The sequence below is a fragment of the Mixophyes fleayi genome, chromosome 6, assembly GCF_038048845.1.
Source record: "Mixophyes fleayi isolate aMixFle1 chromosome 6, aMixFle1.hap1, whole genome shotgun sequence".
NCBI lineage: Eukaryota > Metazoa > Chordata > Amphibia > Anura > Limnodynastidae > Mixophyes > Mixophyes fleayi.
Window position 1 is genome coordinate 91,751,464 of NC_134407.1, and position 22,012 is coordinate 91,773,475.

Here is a 22,012-nt window from a genome sequence, read left to right on the forward strand (position 1 = left end):
TGGGTCTGGTACACTTGGAGCAAAGAGGTAATGTGGTCAAACAAGCCTGTTCTGGTCCACTGGAGCAGAGAACAACGTAGTCAATCAAGCCTGGGTCTGGTACACTGGAACTGAGTCTGGAAGATCAGCAGGGTTCACCGGGAAGCACAGGAAAGGTTAGTCAGGAACAGGAGGAAGTTGCTCTGACGCTGCCCAGGCGTCAGAGCAGAGTTTTTATAGAGCATCTTTGAATTCCCCGCCTGCTGTGTCATGTGACCGCCTGGCCGAGACCCGGAAGCAGCGGAGATCGCGGTGCTGGAATGGGGACAGGTAAGTGTGTAACAGTACCCCCCTCCAAAAAAGGTGGACTCCGAACACCTATACTGGGCTTGGTGGAAAATTTCTTATGAAAAGCTTGCAGGAGTCGTGGAGCATGTAGATCAGTAGCAGGGACCCATGAACGTTCTTCAGGACCGTACCCTTTCCAGTCCACCAGGAACTGCAGAACTCCTCTAGAGCGGCGGGAATCCAGAATTTGCTTGACTTCAAACTCAGGCTGTTCTTGACTTACCACAGGAGGTGGTGGTCTCTCTGTAGTGGAGAATTGATTAGTAATAACAGGTTTAAGGAGAAAAACATGGAAGACATTAGGAATACGTAATGAAGAAGGAAGCTTCAATCTAAAAGCCACCGGATTGATAACTTGGGATATTTCAAAAGGACCGATAAATCTAGGAGCCAACTTCTTGCTAGGAACTTTCAAATGGATGTTACGGGTGGATAGCCACACCTTGTCCCCTGGGATGAATTGAGGAGCTACCCTCTTCTTGTCATACTCCTTAGCACGGTTAGCGGATCTCCTCAGGCTGGATTTCACTAGATCCCAGATGGCAGAAAACCTGCGAAAGAGAGAATCCACCGCTGGTATCTCTGAGTGAGGCAGAGAAGAGAAGGCTGATAGCCTGGGATGACAACCATACAAGATAAAGAAGGGGGAATTGGAGGCTGCTTCATGATAATGGTAGTTGTGAGCGAACTCTGCCCAGGGAAGAAGGTCAACCCAATTATCTTGATTGGCAGAGATGTAAAACCGTAGAAACTTCTCCAATTCTTGATTAGTCCTCTCAGTCAACCCATTAGTCTGGGGATGATATGCAGATGAAAGATCCAGTTTGGTTCCTAGTTTTTGGCAAAAAGCTCTCCAGAAGTTAGATACAAATTGTGATCCCCGATCAGATACTATATGTGTAGGACAGCCATGAAGTCAAAAAATCTCCTTAATAAAAAGATCCGCTAAGACAGGAGGCGAAGGGAGTTTCTTCAAAGGAACAAAATGTGCAACCTTAGAAAACCGGTCAGCGATGACCCAGATAACAGTACATCCTTTAGAACACGGAAGGTCCGTGATAAAATCCATTGAAATGTGAAACCATTGAATATCAGGAATAGGTAATGGCATAAGCGGACCAGTCGGCCTCTGTCTGGGAGTTTTATGCTGAGCACATCTTGAACAGGCAGAGACAAAAGACTTGACGTCCTTACGTATGGTAGGCCACCAATACTTTTGGGAGATTAATTCCCAAGTCTTCCGCACCCCAGCATGTCCAGAAAAAGGGGAAGAATGAGCCCAATGCAATAATTTGACACGAAGAGGTGGGGTTACAAAGGTTTTACCCGGAGGACAGCTTCTCTCAATCAGGGGGGACAAAGCCAATATACAGTTGGTATCCAAGATTGGTTTGTCTCTCTCTCTCTGGGGCCTCGGTATCGGTAGCATCAAATGAACGAGAGAGAGCATCCGCTTTAACATTTTTAAAGCCTGGCCGAAAGGTAATATTGATATTGAAGCGTGAAAAGAAGATGGCCCATCTGGCTTGACGGGGGTTCAGACAGTGTGCAGACCGTAGGTACAGTAAATTCTTGTGATCAGTGTATACTGTTACCGGAAACTGAGCACCCTCAAGTAGATGTCTCCATTCAGAAAAGGCCAATTTGATCGCCAGTAGCTCCTTATCGCCGATTCCATAATTTTTCTCTGCAGGGAGAAACCGACGAGAAAAGAACCCACAAGGATGATATTTACCACTTGAGTCTTTTTGAGATAGAAGCGCTCCGACCCCCATGGAGGATGCGTCCACCTCTACGAAAAAGGGCCATTGACAGTCTGGTTGAAGAAGAATTGGAGCTGTGGAGAATAACGTCTTGAGATCTTTGAAGGCTTGCACTGCTTCAGGAGTCCAGATCTTAGGATTGGCGGATTTGCAAGTGAGGGCTGTAATGGGGGCTAGTAATGAAGAATATCCCTTAACAAACTGCCGGTAATAATTTGAGAATCCTAGAAATCGCTGAGTAGCCTTAAGGCCTGATGGTTGTGGCCAATCCAGGATGGCTTTAAGCTTGGATGGGTCCATTTGAAGGCCAGTTTAGGATATAATATATCCTAGGAAGGGAAGTCTTTTTTGTTCGAACACACATTTTTCGAGTTTGCAGTATAACCGATACCTTCGAAGCCTACTCAATACTTCTCTTACATGTCCGCGATGAGATAAAAAGGTCTGGGGAGAAGATAAGGATGTCATCTAGGTAGATAACTACTAACTGAGAGTAAATCTTGGAAGATCTCGTTCATAAAGTTCTGGAAAACAGCAGGAGCGTTACATAGCCCAAAGGGCATCACCAAGTACTCAAACTGTCCATCTCGCGTATTAAGAGCTGTTTTCCACTCATCCCCTTCTTTTATTCTAATTAAGTTGTATGCCCCTCTTAGGTCCAACTTGGAAAAAATGGAGGTTCCCTTTATTTGATCAAAGAGCTCAGAGATCAATGGTAAGGGATATCTGTTCTTTACCGTGGTAGAATTGATGGCACGATAATTCATATAAGGACGAAGGCACACATCCTTTTTCTTTACAAAGAAGAGACCTGCCCCTGCTGGAGATGATGATTTTCGTATGAACCCTCTCTTCAGATTTTCTTGAATGTATTCGGATACTGCGTTGGTCTCTGGAACAGATAAGGGATAAATACGTCCGCGGGGAGTGGGTTTACCAGGTTGGAGATTAATAGCGCAGTCCCAGCTTCTATGAGGTGGAAGTCTAGTGGCCTCCTGTTCACAGAAGACATCTGAAAAACTTCGGTACTGAATTAGCAATAATTGAGGATTGCCCAGTTGAGCATTGATTTTGGACAAAATAGGGGTTACTTTAGTCAAACAACTACTGTGGCAAGTAGAACTCCAAGAAATAATCTCACCAGAATGCCAGTCTATCCCAGGAGAGTGAAGACAAAGCCATGGCAGACCCAGGATCAAGGAGTTAATGGCTATAGGAATGACTAAAAAAAGAGATGGTCTCGACATGTAGTGCTCCCACACTGAAAGTTAAAGGTATGGTTCTAAACAGAATGTGTCCTCCAGAAATAGTGCCTCCGTCAATGGCGATAAGGGAGATGGGACTCTCTAGGGACTGGGTAGGAATACCTAATTGAGAGATGGTATACCCGAAGAAATGAAATTGCTTGCTGCCCCAGAATCCAGTAGTGCCGAAACAGGGTGGACCTTGGAACCTACCACTACTGTACAGGGAATAATAAGACAATCTTTACTGTTGGAAGAAGAGAGGATGTGAAAAGAAGGATCTAACGAAACCTCCCTGCTAAACGTTAGGTTCCGTCATTTCCCGGGCGCTTCGGACAGGTACCCAAGAGATGACCCACCTCGCCACAGTACAAGCACAATCTGTTCCTGAACCTTCTTCCTCGCTCCTCAGCCGAAAGGCGGGTTCTTCCGAGCTGCATGGGTTCTTCTAGAGGTTAAATAGGGGTCTGAAAACTGGGAGCAAGACGACAAGGCCTACGACGGGATTGCTCCCTCTCCAGAGATCGTTCCTTAAAACGAAGGTCAATCTTAATGCACAAGGAAATTAATTCATCCAAAGAGGTAGGAAGTTCCTAGGAGATTAATTCATCCTTAATTTGGTCTGTAAGACCTTGCCAAAAGGCAGCTATTAAGGCTTCGTTATTCCACCAGAGCTCTGAGGCCATTGTCCTAAACTGTACAGCATATTGACCTACAGAAAGGCTTCCTTGTCGGAGACGAAGGATACTGGTAGCTGCATTGGCAACCCTACCGGGCTCATCAAAAACCTTCTTAAAAAAGGTAGAAAGGAAATTGGAGTAGTTATGTAGTAAAGGATCATCTCTCTCCCAGAGCGGGGATGCCCAGGCTAGAGCCTGACCAGACAAGAGGGATATGATATATGCTGCTTTAGCCTTTTCAGATGGGAAATTTCCGGGAAGGAGCTCAAATTGTATAGCGCATTGATTTAAAAATCCCCTACATAACTTACGGTCCCCATCAAACTTAGGTGGGTTAGGAATACATAGAGATGAAGCCGCACCTGTAGATAAGGCGGCGACAGTAGGAGCCTGTATCGGAGCTGATGCCGTCCCTGATGCTACTAAGGTTGTTTGTAACGTATCCATTCGGGCTGACAGTCCTTGTAAAAATTTAAGCAGCTGCTCCTGATTGGCCCCTTGCTTCTCTACCCTTTCTAACAGATGTTGGAGCAAATCCCTAGGAGAAGGGTCTCCTGAAGTATCCATATTGTGGTCAGAGCAAACTGTAACACTTGTGTAACGTGCAGTAAATAAGTAATAAATATGGAGTACTTGCCTTACTCTAGACTAGCGCTGGCCGGCCGGTGGTGCGGAGTCTAACGAACCCCCTGGTGTTCACCAAGAACCGTCGCAAGGTGGGATGGGCTTTGCTGCGGAGGAACGCAGGTCGCGGTCCACTGGTCTGCCTCTAGAGGTAAGGATGTGGGAGATTAGACGTGGTCAGCAAGCCGGGGTCTGGTACACTGGAGCAGCAATTAGACGTGGTCAGCAAGCCTGGGTCTGGTTCACTTGGAGCAAAGAGGTAACGTTGTCAAACAAGCCTGGTCTGGTACACTGGAACTGAGTCTGGAAGATCAGCAGGGTTCACCGGGACGCACAGGAAATGTTAGTCAGGAACAGAAGGAAGTTGTTCTGACACTGCCCAGGCTTCAGAGCAGAGTTTTTATAGAGCATCTTTGAATTCCCCGCCTGCTGCGTCATGTGACCGCCTGGCCGAGACCGGGAAGCAACGGAGATTGCGGCACTGGAACGGGGACAGGTAAGTGTGTAACAGGATCATGGTCCACACCAGAGATCGCACCTAAAAAGTCCTGCAATATCCCTTGACTAACAGGTCTCCTACCATCAGAAAGAACAAAACGTGTCCTTACCCAGTCGCGCAGCGCCCTAAAAATTAAGAACCCCCTGGTCAAAATCAACTAAACCATACAGTTTAAAGAAAAAGGAAATATCTGCCATGGTGGCAGACATCACTGACTTGGACTTACCGGCATTATAGCCTGCCCACACAAAGTCCTGCATCCGGTTATACCCATCTGTCCTACCACCAGGAACCACATTCCGAAATACGAGCCACTCCCGCCAGGCAGCCCAATATCTACGCAGCGTTGCAGAAGCCAACGAGGATTTTACCAGGCTCCTTATTCCGGTATCACATCTGCAGGACATAAGCGAGACAGGGAGAACCATTAAGAGCCACCTCCAGGGCAAGCATCCGAAAGTTCTGCTAATTACCCTTAGACCGAGCATCCGCCAGACTATTTTTAACACCAGGCACATGCCGAGCACTAAAGAAGATGTCAGAGGACAGGCAGCGCAACACCAGTCATTGGAGCAAGCTGATGATTGGGGGAAGAGGAAGCGCTCTGTTTATTAACTGCTTGCACCACTCCCAGGTTGTCACACCAGAAGACAACCTGCTTACCATAGAATCTAGTTGCCCATAGCTCTAACGCAACTATGATGAAAAACAGTTCCAGCAGGGCCAAATTAGCTTTCCAACCGGAATGAACCCAATCACTGGGCCAGCGCGTCATGCACCAGTCACCGGCAAAGTAGACCACAAACCCAACTGAGCCAGCGGCATGCGTAAACAGCTGTAACTCCCGACTTGAAATTGGGGGGGTCAAACACTGACACTGCTGAAATCCAAGAGAAAGAGTTTTCACACCCACAAGTCTTCCCTAAACTCATGTGACAGAGGAATAGGACAGGGAGGCCGGGAGAAGCTGGCGGTCGCCCTCTCCATCTTGCGGCACAAAATATTGTCCATTGGTGTAACTCTACAGGGAAAATTAAACAGTTTGAGCAAGTATTGATCAGTTGTATGTTTGGGGACTGTAGCGGTCCGCAGATCATCAACAGCAATTTCTTAACCTTATCCGCAAGTAACCTACACGCCCATTTGAGTATCAATTTCAATTCCAAGTTAAGACAGTCAATCCCAGGGACCCACTGTATCATCATGCACAACAGGCACCCCCAGAGTAAAACAAGGCCACCAGGGAGAATGAGACCTATCCACAGGTTGCGAACTGACCTGGGTCTATCACTAGGAAGTCGTTGAAATAGTGAGGCACGCCTGGTGACCCATCCCAGCTGTCACATACCAGTGCAGAAAAGTACTGAAAAACTCAAAGAATGAGCAAGAGACAGCGCAACCCATGGGAAGCCACTTGTCCACATAGAACTGTCCTCCTTTTGAAATCCCATGAATGGAAAGGAGTCATGGTGCAAGGGGAGAAGCCAAAACACGGACTAAATGTCCACCTTCTCCAGTAACGCCCCCTTTCCAAAACTACAGACCAAGTCTGGTGCAGATTCAAAAGACTACCAGACACCACTGCAGTAATGCTCTGGGATCCAATCATTTACAGACGCCCCAGGCAGGAATAATAGATGCTGAATAAGGCGGAACTTCCCACATGCCTTCTTAGGCACCAAACTGATTGGGGAAATCACCATGCCCTTCTGCGGGGGCTCTAGAAAGTGGTCGCACATAAGTCCTAAAGCCACCTCTTTTCCCACCTTTTTCAGCTAACATCTCCAGAAAATAAATGCAGACTTTAAACGGAAACACTGAAAAACCCGGAACACAGAAATTACGCCTCTGCCCACCGTGGCTATCTGTTCAGCCAATGGGAGAGGCTTGAAAAAACTATTGGAGAAACCGGCTTAACGTGCTCCAGCGGGTGTGCAGACTCCTACCCTACCCCCTATTGCCGGTTTGTCACAATCTTTGGTCATATGGGCCCGCTACAGATAGAGCAGGTATGTGCGTTACCCAGTTCACAATGTCCCCTATTAAAGGCATAACATTGCCTTTTTCGCTGTACTGGCGTGTCAGGCCTCCCTCGCCATCGGGGATGCCTTCTGACTGAAGGGAAGGTGTCAACTCGCCCCTCCTCTGTAACCTTGAGCCAGGCCTCAACGTCCTTGAACCCGAACAGATTCGGGTAGCCATCGTATTTTGACCTAAACTCATCATATGCACGGTGGCTTAGTGGTTAGCACTTCTGCCTCACAGCACTGGGGTCATGAGTTTGATTCCTGACCATGGGCTTATCTAGGTGGTTTGTATGTTCTCCCTGTGTTTGCATAGGTTTCCTCCAGCTACTCCGGTTTCCTCCTACACTACTAAAACATACTGGTAGGTTAATTGGCTGCTATTAAAATTGCCCTTAGTCTCTCTCAGTCTGTGTATGTTAGGGGATTTATAGATTGTAAGCTCCAATGGGGCACGGACTGATGTGATTGAGTTCTCTGTACAGCGCTGCGGCATTAGTGGCACTATAAAAATAAATAGATGATATGCTGGCCAGATAACTGGGCTAGACAATATATATATCCCATGTATCATTTGAAGGTACTTCAGCATCTTCATGTACTCCCCAGGACAAGACTCAAGATAACAGGTCATAAACAGATACGCTCCGCTCAACCAATTTTTAAAACTAGTCTCACTGCAACCGCCCTTTTCCATAGCTGCAACTTTCTTGGCCTTCTCGGTGACAGTGAACATGTCTATGTACCGCCCCTTGAGAATCCTATCCCTCACTGAAGCACAAACCCTGGTATATACAGTCAAGTCCATAAATATTGGGACATCGACACAATTCTCATATTTTGGGCTCTATACACCACAATGGATTTGAAATGAAACAAACAAGATGTGCTTTAACTGCAGACTTTCATCTTTAATTTGAGGGTATTTACATCCAAATCAGGTGAACGGTGTAGGAATTACAACAGTTTCTATATGTGCCTCCCACATATCAGTCCTCCTACCCAATGGGGTTTGTCATGGCCTAGCACCCCCTATGGGTTCACTGGCAGCATAGGGACCTTTAGTAAATGAGCCCCATCTGCCAGCATGCCGGTCGCTGAGCCTAGCCCTCCTAGAAAACTTCCTGTCCCCTTGTGGTCTACCACCACTTCTGGCATTGGTGTCAGTATGGATTTGCGGGGAAGCCCCCCCGGACACAGGGATTAACATATCAATCAATTTTAATTGAAATCACAGAATTTGTAGACAACTTTTAACAAGTCACTTCCAGGTTTGGTTATGAAAACACACGAGGTCAAAAGCAAAGTGCGAGACATGAGTGAACAGTTCAATAGAACATTTATTTATATTCATAAAGATTAAAGTATTTAAAGATTTAGGAGAAGAGTATTTTACAACAAAATTTTCGCTCTAGAGCAATGAATCCATTTCCACAAAGACATTGTTTCTAGTGGTTTGGAGGGAGACAGTAGCGCTCAAAACATGTTGAAAAATGTGTGCCTATATCATTTTCCACACAACTGCATGTGATATCCAGCTGCACACATTTCCAGCCATTACTGGAGGAATCTCCACCCCTTTATGAGGTGCAAGGATTAACTATCATGGAGGAAACCTCGTTTTTCCTCGCACCCCATAAAGATAGACAAAAAAAACGAGTGGAGATTCCTGCCATAATATCGGCACAATGTGTCTCTGTGGACGCTACTGAGACATATTTAGTTGAATTGAATCACCCCCAAAAGACTACCAAGCATTTCTTTATTTTACAAGGCATTCCTATGAAGATTCATAATATATATATATATATATATATATATATATATATATATATATATATATATATATATATACATATATATATATATATATATATATACATATATATATACATACACACTACTCACTCTCTCTCTCTCTCTCTCAAACTACAACCTTAACAATGAGGGATATTGGTTGTTACTTATTTAGCACTGTATGGGGAGGGGGGGGGGGGAGGGAACTCAATCCCGTCTAGATTAGTGCCGTGATAACTCTATTGCTGTTATTATGGTAAAATCAACCAGGCTTTCTTCTTGTGGCTCAGGGAGCTGTGAGCAAAAAGCCAGCATTGAAATTACCGTAGTAACAGTATTTAAGCACACTATTACCAGAATAAGGTAAGTAATAATAGTGCGTAGGCCATGTTACTTTTACAGTAACGCGGCCAACTGAATCCCCTCATACATATAACTGAATGGAGAGAGGGGTAAATAGCAATAGATAGGGGGTTGGGGAGGGATATAAGGGAATGGCCAGTAGGAAGGCAACAGGGAAAGGTATAGGGGGCTCTATTTGGGATTTAAAATAGGTCAAGAAGGGCTTGGGTCACTGCAGTCACAGGCTAGGGAGATGCCATAGATGTTTATGGGGACACCCCTTTTAAGCTGTGGTTGAAGTACACAACTGCAAAGGCAGGGAAAAATAAATGAGACCCCCATGGCTGTGAGACAGGGCAACCAATGGATGTGGCTTGGAATGGAGCTGGCATTTGCAGTGCTGTTTCTTTGCCACTGTGCTATGTGTTTTTTTAATTACAGTTGTGACCTCTTTTCGCACATATATATCCCTGTCTTTATTGTAAATTCGGTCAGACTGGAGTAGAAAGGGGAGGGCATCAATCACACGGCAGCTTATGGAAAATAGGGAGAATAGATGAGTCACTACTTTTTCAATGATGATGAGGATGAGCACCAAGAATTGATCTTGAGTACAATAAGACTAGAGGTGGTTCTGGTATTGTCCCTGAACTCACCTGAATACCCTTGTATCTTCCTAAAGAGATTTCCCAATCAATTTTAAGCAGTGTGAAAGACAGCAATTCATTTATATCAGGCAGTTCAATATAAGTGCCCAATGCAATATTTGTGGTATCACTGAACAGTGATTTTGTGTTAAGCGTGTAGTTAAAGCAAAGATCATATGTAATAATTATCTATATGAACTCAACATTCCTTTCAATGATTGACTAATCATGGCATGTTGCAAGATTGGCTGGAAATTTGACACACTGTGTGCATATACACACTCAAATTCCTAAACTGAACAACATACATTACAAATACATGGGAATTGCACTCGAGTGTCAAGATGAACATTGGAACAACACACGCTACCCCTGTTGGCTATCCAAACAATATAGCAGATACCTAGAAAGTGGTCTAGCAGCCATTTTAGAATCACCATAACATTGCAAGCAATTTGTCCAATAATTTTTAAATTCTTAATAGGCTCACCTATGGGGAATAAAATAAATGTTTTTGTTCTAAATATCTCAAATCATAGTATTAAATATTTTGCTGCAGTTGCATGACAAGATGGCAGATGAATATATTTAGTAAAACAGCCTTACCAACCTTATTTATTGCAGTAAAAAACTGTTTTAGTGTCAATCGTTAGATTACCTTGCCATAGCAAAAGAAACAAGGTTCTAGAGCTGAAATTCCAACTATGACATTTGTTCCGCAACATTAAATTGGAAAGTTTTATATTTCAATTAACGTCTCATTTAGACATTTATCACAACCCTGACAAACCCGCATTTGCTTCTTTGTATTGAATGTCACGTACACAGTAGTTATGTAATGATTTACTACATCCCACAAGCAAAGTATGCACATGACAGACTGAACCAGTTTATTCTCGACTAGTATATTCAATGAGTTGCTTATGGAGCCATGAAGAGATAGTTCTTGTATCTCATATGAAATTTCAATACAAGACAAAGTAAGCCAACAGACGGAAAGTTTTCAATCACACAATTCTTAAACTTCTGAATAGGGGACAGTTTCTGGGTTTACACCAAAGTTTCTCCTCGTTCCAGTGTAAGTTGGACACAATCAAATTCATTTTCTATATAGATTTTTGTTATTATACATGCGTTAACGATCGGTTCTATTTATATGGTGTTCCGTGTTAAACAGGTTTTTTTTTTAAATTTTTGCTTTATAAAGATCTTCAGACCGAAACATCACATATTTGTTATGGATTCAGTCCTTGTTTTTATGCCCCCTCATGGTCATGCAGAATAGAGGGTGTATTTACTAAACTGTGGGAGTGAAAAAGTAGCAGCCAATGAGATTCTAGCTGTCATTTTGTAGAACTAAATAAATGATAAACTAAATAATTGTAGCACTAAATAAATGACAGCTAGAATCTGATTGGTTGCTATAGGCAACATCTCCACTTTTTCAAATCTGCAGTTTAGTAAATATACCCCTATTTCTCATTTTTTGCACATCGCTATATGCTTAATTTTTTTCTCTAACTGGTGTTTAGGACCAACATTTCATCTCAGATTTCCTACATAACAGCATTTGCGACTTTGCATGCTGATGGAGAATGTCTGCAACATGCATCGGAAGGATGTGGGCCTCACAGAGGTGCCATAATTAATCCATTTATTGAACTATGTGCACTCTCAAACAAGTGTTTAATCGGAATTTACCACATGGTGTACCCACTGAACACAAAGTAAGCACACCAACTTTGATGCCTAGTCAATATTTCAAGAAGATTTCCAAATGAGTAGTAGGGTAAACTGTAGGTCAGCCCTAAATGTCGAAAAAGATAAACACACTCAATGGGAGGTAGTCAATCTGTTGATGGTGAACCTGTTGAAACCAAAGTCTCGACAGTTCTGCAACAGGTTCATGTCGACACTGTTAAAACGGTGACATTGTGACTATTGCTGAAGTAGACAGTCACAATGTTGACATTCAAACAGCTATGGCACAACACAGCCAGGATCAACCGTCACAAACTGTCACATAAAATGTAAATACATCAGAAACAAATGAAACATGGAGGCGGGGGGGAAACAAAAAAACAAAAATACACACACGTAATCCAGAGGGATTACTTTGCTTGGCAAAAATAAAGTTAGTTGCGACAATGCAGAATAGCTCTACAGCAAGAGCTTCAGCCGCATAATGATATAAAATCGACCTAGTGGCTGTCATTTTAACATGAGACTTTCCTAAGAACTCAGAGCTGAGATGTATTGTGCTGGCAGCTGTGTTGTGCCATTGACACTTTAATGTCAACATTGTGATTGTCTACTTTAGCAACCGTCAGTCACAATTTTAACAGTGTCGACATACTGAACCTGTCGACAGTCAGACTGGCAACAGGTTCACAGTTGACAGATTGTACCCAACCCTACTCAATACCGATGCCTGTGTATTATTCAGGAGTTTGCCATTGTCACATTCAACCCCTTTTGGTCGTGGTATTTAAAAAAAAAAAAAAAAAATCCCCACCAACAATAAACTAAAATCACATGTGTAACAAGCTTAGCATGTAGTGTATAGTAAAGAGTTGTAGGAGTCTGTTCTTTCCACATGGACAGATGTACTAGTTAACTTAATAAAATTACAATGATCTGTCAAATTTAACAATGAAGCGTTATTATAACTCTTCTGTGTAGAGAATAACCACTCACAGACACAAGGTTAGATTCACTTTCATTGTGACGAAGGTAGAATTTGAAAGTGTAGGTCACAATGTCTTTGAAGATTAGAAACATTAAAGAACAGGATGCATCATAAAATAAATCATAGGTGTTGGGCATTAGTAATTAATCAGTTTTAATTAAAGCTCAGTCTAGGTCAGTATTCAATATATTTAGTAATCTCGCCCATTAAAGGAAAACAAGAACAGTTTGTGCCCTTAGAGGCGACTCCAAATAACAGTCACTCTCTGGGACAATTTGCATTTTGTTTTAGGAGCTTGCAAGTTATCAGAAATCTTTATAGAGTGTCACTAACTCATATTCAATATTTGGAAGTCAGTCTTTTAGAAAAGAATGACAGACCTGTTATTAGATGAATACATTTTATGCAAGGCTGGCTATTCGTATTTGTAGAACTCCGGTATCCCAAAACAAGCTCTGCTATTATGCTTTGTTGACTTCTACAGATCATGCTCCTCAAATGGGCCAGAGATTAATCCATGTTAGACTGTTACATCCTCAAAGCAAAATCTGCTGATATATAAATTTTTACTATATACCTCAGTAAGTAAAACAGGCAATTTTATTTTCTATGCCCTTCACCCAACTCAATCCAATTTTTTTTTTTTTCTAGGAGTTTCTCATGTGCCGCTGTCCCGTAAGGGGTTTGAAGATCATGTCAAATCACCGTCTAGCCAGCCATATAGCACAGATGTTCTGACATTAGCATCCCTTGACAGAGGAACAAGGCAAGTTACCACCGTTCAAGCAATTGTCCATTTGTACCTCAAGGCCTCGCATTGGAATATATTTTCATATAAAAAGGTACATTCACCTTATATCTGCAGTCTTCTGGAAAAAAAAATCTCTTGTTCAGAGTTTTATTGTAAACAAGAACAAATTACAGACGTGTATTAGTTTTTTTTTATTTAATAAATTAGAAGCAGTTAAATATGCAAAAACAAGTCAAGTGACAATCTTATTGATAATTTAATTAAAGTAGTACAGTGCAATTTGAGCAGCTTGCTGTCTTCATTATTCTGTTCTTAACAGCAGATCGTTCTACTATACAGTTTAACATAATAATTTTCAATTAACATCCTAGCATTTTACTTTAAAAGAAATAAACTCTAAAATCTAACACATTTAAATAAAAAACACATTTTAGTTTTTACACACTTCTGTTTTCGTTTTTTGGGTCCCTTTACTTTCTGTGTGCCCAAGCATCTGTAGGCTCTTCACTTTCACATCTAAACATCTTGGGAGGAAACAAACACCTTTCAATAAATACAAGCAAAGACCTACTAACGCTGAAGTGGTACTATCTTTTTCACTGTAAACAAAATTTAAAGGTAAATTCAAAATAATTCAAGCCAAGATAATCAGAGTCAGAAGCTTATGTTGACCACACACTGCTGTACAACAGAAGATATCATGTAATTGAGCCAATAACACAATTTGTGGCTAAAAGATGGCCACCAGATAACCCAGTCAAGGCTTTTTGGATAATTTTTCGACCTACTTACAAGGCTTAAGTAATGCTGTAAATCCAGCTACTCGTGGTGGGGGATCTATGGTCAGAAATAGTACAATTTACCTTTGATTGCTGACGCTGTAAGTAATTAAGCTATGGGATTTTGCCATTTGCAGCCAATTAGAAGTAAAAAAGCAAACAAACAAAAAACTGCCAGGTACGGTCTTATAATGACACCTTAGGGCTGGTCACATTGTATTCTATAACTGCATCCAGATTTGTGAGCACTTAAGCCGCATAAATGTAAGTGTGGGGGGTTTAATGTACAAGTACAAATAGTTCCAGTGTAAGTATAGCTTTCAGCATTTAGTTTTGATGTCATATCCATACTTATGACTGTACATACCAGTTAAGACTACAGAGTTATTGTACTAAACAAAATTATATATATATATATATCCCCCATTTAACCAAGATTCTGTATTAAAAATGGAGCCTGTCTTGGAGAGGCTTTTATTGCAAGCCCATGAAAGAATGGAGGAGAAGGGATTTTAATACAAGTGTAGGCGGGTGAGGGGTGTCTGCAATGTGAAAACAATGCAAGGTACTAATTTCATAGTAGGGCCAGAGTGGCTGCTAATCATTTAATGGTAGGAGCTATTCAGATATTCGTGGGGGGATATTTGATAGTGGGAGACTACTTAATTTGATAGTGGGGATATAGAAGACATTAGTTTAGGGTTGCATGATGGGACTATTAATTTAGTGCTGAGGTGGTTTGGGTGCCATTAATGTGAATACTATTAATTTAATGTGGGAGTTGTTTGGGTTAAATTAGGTTATTTTATTAAAGATGAATGCAATTAATTTATAGTTGGGCTGGTTGCAGGGAGGGAGGCCTAATTACTAAATGTGGGTGCTTTTGATTTAATGTCGGACTGCTTAGAGGGAGGGAGGCCTACAGTGGAACTTCATTGCTAGGGGCACAACTTTCCAGGATCCAGACAAGTGCAGCTGGGTTTAGGACACAAGCAGCAGAGACTAGAAGTGAAAACAGTAACTGTAAAAATGTACTATCCTGATTTTGAGGACTGACCCGTCTACAGGGACAGTTGGGAGGTATGTCCTACTTCAAACGGCTCTGCTTGTGAAGGGGGACTTGCATGCACAGTGTAGTGCATGCAACATTGCCAGTGTATATGAAGAGGATTGTAAAAAATGGAAAGCAGCCTAACAATGTCTATAATGATAGTCATGCTCCCTTGCATGCTGGTCAGCCCCACTGACTGTGTGACAACCACTGCTCTAGAAAAACTGCATTTACCCCTGAGCCAGTATAATCAGAATGCAACAGAAATTGGCTGCATGCAGTACACTACTATTTCGAGTTTGACCAGGTAACTCACATGCAGATTGGGTTGGCAGGGGAAGGGGTATTGTTACCATATTTAATGCAGTCTTGGTTTTATTATCTATGCAATGGTTGATTGATTAGGTGGAATTAACCCAATTAAATAAACTAAAATCTTACTCTATGGGCAGTTTAAGCTGTTCAATGTGTTTTACTCTAGAACACAGACAATGCCGATATCAGAATTTCAATGTTCATTCTTTCTATTCTTGCATTTCAGAATACCATAAATGGACTACTTCCATAAATACACTTACCATTGACATCAGTATTTGTTAGAAGAGTTAGCCTGCTCCGTTCTCTCTTTATCCTGCATAAACTATAAGAAACATTGTCAAGTTTCAAAGTTTCTTATGAGCTTGAGCATAGAACAACTTATATGAGACTGAATACTACTTTATCTATGCTGGGAAAAGTTATTCCTGGCTAAATGCAACACTAGACTGACAAACCTACATGATTCTATGAGGAAATAAATCCAGAAGTCTCAGAAAATGAACATACACATTTCCTGTCAGCATATGTCTAACCCTATTATAACCCTAATTATACAAGGGTATAAAGACTCATCACTTGCTAAACCAGGAGTTTTCGCCAGAGACAGGGCTTTGACCTATACATCAATGGGTCACCACCATCTATAGCAGTACTATCACCAAGTTTTGTCTGCTGTACCCTACCCATGCAAAGGATAGAGAAGCCTATTTAGCCTATTTAGAAGTATCACAGCAGTATAATCTTCTGTTATCCCCATTTGGCAATGGAAGTAACTGAGGATTTTTGTTTTTAGCCTCTTAGAAAAAAGCAGTAAAGCTCCCTCCTCACCCTCAAAACCAGCCCAACCAAGCAATTACTTAACCCTTACTGCTCTAGGACAATATCACCAAGGCAGCCATGTATTACTCAGCTACCTGGGTGAGATTTTAATAAATTATGACTATGGGTGATTTTCTATCGCTGTGCAAAGTGGTGATAGAAAAGAAGTTCAATCAGAATATATTAATAAATGGACCCCTAAGTTACATTTCTACCTTGCTGGTAGGATGATGGAAAAAAAAATTGTATTTTAGGTTAAGTCTGGACAAGAAGTTTCTTGTGTTGCTTTGGAACATTATTTAAGTAAACCCTGGATAAAATTGTGCAGGCTAGAGACCTATGCTGTATGTGGAAAATAATGAAATATGCAAGAGAGCAATATAATACTCGAGTCATGTTCCATTCACAAGAAGCCGCTTACTGGGTATTGAATACAAATGAATATTATAGTTTGTGCAAGGGACGAGAAGGGAGCTTTCCCAATTGGAGAGTCCTTAGTATACCCGAATCTCCATTTTCCAAAGCACGCAGCACCTGGAAAATGGAGGCTCAGGAAGGGTTTTAAATGTGACACCCTGAATGTACATTTGTTTCACAAGCTAGGAATACTAGTGATTCATATACAGGAGATTCCTTATCCCAATATAGCTATATTGTGCAAAACATTCTCCTGGTTATGGTGACAGTGATGTATCTGTTTGCTTTAGAGTGCCAGACAACATTTTCTTTAGTTCTCACATACATAGTGGTCTTCATGTTCCCGACTACACTTTTTCAAATGATTTTATTTTGCCTTTTACACATTTCATTAATTTAAAGAAGTGCACTTTCTACTTTTGCACTAACTTCTAGCTTTCTTAACTGGCACATCTGAAAGCCATTACACCGCACAGAATATTCTCTTTCAAGAGACTGAAAACTGCACATCAAGTTTTTATACATTTGTTTCTCCACCTCAAAAGTTGGTAACTATTTGTCCGGGTTAGGGGAGTATTTAGAATGTAAGCTCCTATGTGGCAGGGACAAATCTGAATGTTAACATTCTCTTTAGAACATTGCACAATATGCATAAAGGTCTAACAGACATGACAACATAAAAACCGATTAATGCTGTAGTGAGGTCACCAAATACAGAAGCAATATAAACTATCGAGAATTTGAATGCTTTGCTAATAGATGTAGACACTGAAAAGGGCACAAATTGTGGATTATAATAAATAGCTGTAACTGACAGTAAATGTGTGACGATACCGTTGAAGATATAAGGGTGTTTAATACTCACTATATACCAAGGCATGCACTACCTATCAAAGATAGTACAACAAAAAATGTCACAGTCAGCACCACCACAAAGGACCGTGGATCACCAGCCATGACCTGCAGCAGATCCACATACTGACATCGAGTGCCAATATAACCTTTGGAACATCTAAGAAAGGAGAATGGAGTTTAAAATATACACACTTTGTAATACAGTACACAAGTAACTTTCCATTCATGATAAAGTTATGTTGTTAGAGGCTTGTACTGACTGACAACGATCCTTATCAGCCTTACATCATGGACAACCCTAAATTATAGCCAGTCACTGTCAGCAAGGGATGGCAGACTAAACTTGATCAAGCAGTAACAAATAGCCATGATGGAGTGGTGTAAAAGTTATACAGCCCCCCCCCCCCCCCCGCCCTCCCCAAATCTTCCACCAAGTGCTCATCTCCAAACAATGCAAGCTCTGTGCGCTGGCATGGCTGCAAATTGCTATTGGTGGAATACCAGTGAAAGGGAGACCACAGAACACTTACAGTTGTACTCCACAATTATTTCTCAGAAATGATTTATATAGGGTTACATATAACATGTGAAGTATAAATAGAAAATCCTTACACAATACGATTGCTAGCTTAAATACTACTGAAAATGTTATAAAAAGAAACATTATTAAATGTACAAACCGCAGTGCATGGACTTACATGCAAGAAGCCTCCCATTCTGATAACAGGAAACGGCATGTGCCATGGTAACAGTAGTTGGTGTATGAATCTGGGCATTGGGCAAATAATATTTGAGAGGTCGCTGTAGAAATGGAGACTGTAAAAAAAATAAAATAATAATTTTGCATATCTGAAGCATAAAAATATAGGTGCAGGTCTATATTGTTCACTCAATCTGTATTACAACTTTGTATTGTAGCTGTGGGGTTCAAAATAAAGGTGACAATCAAAACCTATAATTTGCAAGATAACGTTACACCTCCATATAGATAAACCGCAAGATTAGCTTTGTACTGAAAGTGTCAGCATGTAGAGTGAAAGATTTAAGAGCTAGTATCACCTCACCAACACTTATCTGAAATTATAGGTTTTAACAGGTTAGACGGCTACTTACAGTGCTCTGTTCCAGTACTGGAGTTTTGAGCCAAACTGGCTGATATACCTTATTGGAAGAAGGGAAAACCACTTAAGCAAACTGCTCACATTCATTGATAATTGAAAACACTGAAAAAGGTTTATTTCAGTGGTTATAGTTTCAAGACTACCATAAAAGGATTTAAAAACTTAGAGGGCATTGACATATTCAGTGTATCAGGTGATGCAGAGCAACGCGAAAATGTTTGGATAAGTGGGTACTCCTATTTGGTCTGTTACATGTGAAGAACTGCAATAGAAACACCACAACATCCAATATTTCTATTCCAAGCAGCAACAGACAAACTGACAGGGAAGCAGCTTACCAATATTAGCACGTCACAAAAGAATGGGGGGAGTTGATGTAGATCAAAAGCCTAATCTTCTACTTATTTCACCGAGCTTCTTTTATATAACTTAAAGTATGCCCTCCATTGTAGCGACTACGCCAGGATTTTCAAATGATACAGATCTCCATAATGACGCAGTGTTCCAATAATTCTTACATGTGTATCTCTAAGAACAAACCCTTAAACTGGACTCCAGTGGTAGATTATAATGCAGCATTTGGAGTAGTGGCCCAGAGCAGTAGAAAGTCCTAGATATTTTCCATTCAAACTCTGTTGTCCAAAAACAACCTTGAGAAGAGTTAGATCATAAATGGATGTTTTGAAGCTTCATATAGCAAACATGTACTTTTAGGGTTAATGCAATTACATGGAATATAAGGTTTGTTGTGTATGTTAATACAAGATCCAATGTGGAAATCTAAGAACTACAGAAGGGCAGTTTTGTAATTTGAAAATTAAAGCAAAACTCCAGAGAATCTGAGAGATTTTCAGATGGGCCTGCAGTTTATACTACTCCCCTGTGAACAGCAGAGGATTATGGGCCCCAAGATCAATGTCCCAGTGACTAATATCTTCAAAACAATTTGCTGGTATTGTGTATCTATTGGAACAGGTTTGAGCAAACATCAGTGCCCTTTGACGAGTACTAAACAAATCAATGATGGGACAAGGGAAAACTAGAAGCTAATTTATAATAGGTGCTTCCTAATTCCATCTAGCAGAACTGTTGTTGTCCCTCGACTCTCACAGTTCCGGAGACTCAACTTTATTGGTTTCTCCAATTACACGATTATACATGTTCATTTGACTGTACACTTTCTATGTAGAAACTTTCTGTAGATTTCTACCTTAAGAATGTGGCTTGTAAAATGATCAGCATCTTCCATCTGCAGGTGTTTACATTATAATAAAAACACGAGTTGTGAGTCAGAGGATCATGAGCCTACAGAAAACAGTGGCAATGAGATACTCCTAATCGGCTACTCCTGATCTGCAAAAGCGTTAAACGCTGAGATTTAATAAACTTCTCCTGCTAGCAGCAAGTGAATTGGCAGCTCCAAAGCAAGGTAGTATCTCCCAACCAGAGATCTCAATATTAGACAGTTGCAATTCTGATAGTTGGAGGTTTAATATGTCTGACTTGGCTTTAAGGGAAAGAGGGAAAAACACACACACACACACACTTCCTCTTACCTGCAATAATCAAAATTAGCTCTCCAAGCATGGTTGATATTTCTCCCTATGATAGATTTCAAGAGCGCATGCAAGAATTTATTCTCCACTTAACCTAGATAATAAACAGAGGGCGAATTAGGTGCGTTTCTTGCAGGTTAGTAAAACCGTCAGTATTTTTTGGATAACACACCAATTTCCAAACACCACTGCTGTCACAAGGCAGTCCTCACATACATACTGCACATGCAAAATTTTTATGTCGACAACCAAAGCTGTAAGAGAGACAGTCAATTAAAATAGATTTAATTTTTAATCTGGATTCTTTACTAGAGTAGATTAATATAGGCAAACAAGTCAAAATATATAGGTTTGAAGTGTTATATAGAAAAGTTAATAACTTTATGATGTCCATACCATACAACACAGGTTACTTTGTAGAGGCTTCTTTACAACACAAATAGAACAATGGTTTTCTAATGGCAAAAATCACCCATTCAATGCTGTTGAGCCAGTGCACTTTGGGACACTACCATCCCTATCATGTCAGTTTTAGTGAATGTGTACTTTGCATTTTAGAAATTAATTGTCAAGAAAATAAGAAAAATAATTGTGCCATTGGTTGTTATTGAAACACAGGCACATTTCCAGAGAAATCTGGAAATTGGATATGGAAATCTGGAAATTGGATATGGTTTACATCTATGCACTAACAAAAAAAAAAAGAAAAGAAAAGATTTCTACAAGAAAATAAGATTGGGTGTTAGTGACAACTTGGAAAACCTGCACAGTTTAGTATATTTCTAGTGCATTAAACATTTGTTTTGTTAATGTAATTTGTATGGCTTCTTCCAAGAAAAAATAACTCCTCCATCCCAAATAAGAACAAAACATTGTTTTTGACAGTTGATTGCATTACTTAAACAGCTTGGCTTTCACTTGGACACAGACTGGTAACAAGTGTGGGGAAGTGTCTGGGCATGTGATGCAATTATAATGCTCGCTTACAGAGTAAAACATGTTACTCAAACACATACACACATACCCAGGGCCGCCGAGAGGGGGGGGGAGCGGGTACTAATTACCCGGGCCCGGCATGTCAGGGGGCCCGGCCCGGGCCCTTGCGCTGCTGATTTTTTTAAATTTTTTAATTTTTTTTTTGAAAACGTTTTTTTTCCTTTCCTTTTTTTTTTTTTTTGGCGGGGGGGGGGGGTGGGGGGGGGGCTCGGTCGTTGGTGGGGGGAGCAGGCTAGTTTAAAAAAAAAAAAAAAAACATACTCACCTGATCGCGGAGCCGGCATCCCTCCTCTCTGCTGCTCTGTGCTCTATTCAGACTGTCTGAATGCTGGGTGTGATGTCATCATGTCATGCCCAGCATTCAGTCAGTCTGGAGCACAGAGCAGCAGAGAAGACCAAGAGAGGAGAAAAGGTAAGTGAAGGGAGGAAAACGAGGGGGGCACAGAGGGGTTAAAAAACGGGGGGGGGGCAGCATGACAGAGGGGTTAAAAAATGAGGGGGAGCACAAAGGGGTTAAAAAACGGGGGGGCAGCATGACAGAGGGGTTAAAAAATGAGGGGGCACAAAGGGGTTAAAAAACGGGGGGGGCAGCATGACAGAGGGGTTAAAAAATAAGGGGGGGCACAGAGGGGTTAAAAAACGGGGAAGCAGCATGTCAGAGGAGTTAAAAACGGGGAAGCAGCATGTCAGAGGGGTTAAAAAATTAGGGGGAG

General features: G+C 41.3%; 1 protein-coding gene and 1 long non-coding RNA gene across 6 annotated transcripts in view; one reads left to right on the forward strand and one right to left on the reverse strand.

Annotated features, from left to right (window-relative positions):
- The window catches only part of LOC142160338 (uncharacterized), a 480,167-nt gene that overhangs the window by 231,114 nt on the left and 227,041 nt on the right, over positions 1-22,012 (forward strand). The window lies entirely within an intron of this gene.
- Positions 13,564-22,012, reverse strand: part of LOC142161434 (protransforming growth factor alpha-like) — a 45,733-nt gene continuing 37,284 nt past the window's right edge. For 3 of the 5 annotated variants that reach the window (XM_075217039.1, XM_075217037.1, XM_075217038.1), the window contains exons 2-7: positions 20,304-20,397; positions 18,740-18,787; positions 18,325-18,442; positions 17,637-17,783; positions 15,796-15,857; positions 13,564-13,911 (exon numbers count right to left, since the gene is read on the reverse strand). In XM_075217039.1, coding sequence (XP_075073140.1) covers positions 13,904-13,911; positions 15,796-15,857; positions 17,637-17,783; positions 18,325-18,442; positions 18,740-18,787; positions 20,304-20,334 — 414 coding nt within the window. In that variant the 5' untranslated portion in view covers positions 20,335-20,397 and the 3' untranslated portion in view covers positions 13,564-13,903. The remainder of the gene's footprint in view (positions 13,912-15,795; positions 15,858-17,636; positions 17,784-18,324; positions 18,443-18,739; positions 18,788-20,303; positions 20,398-22,012) is intronic. The other 2 variants (XM_075217040.1, XM_075217041.1) reach the window with 2 other exon arrangements.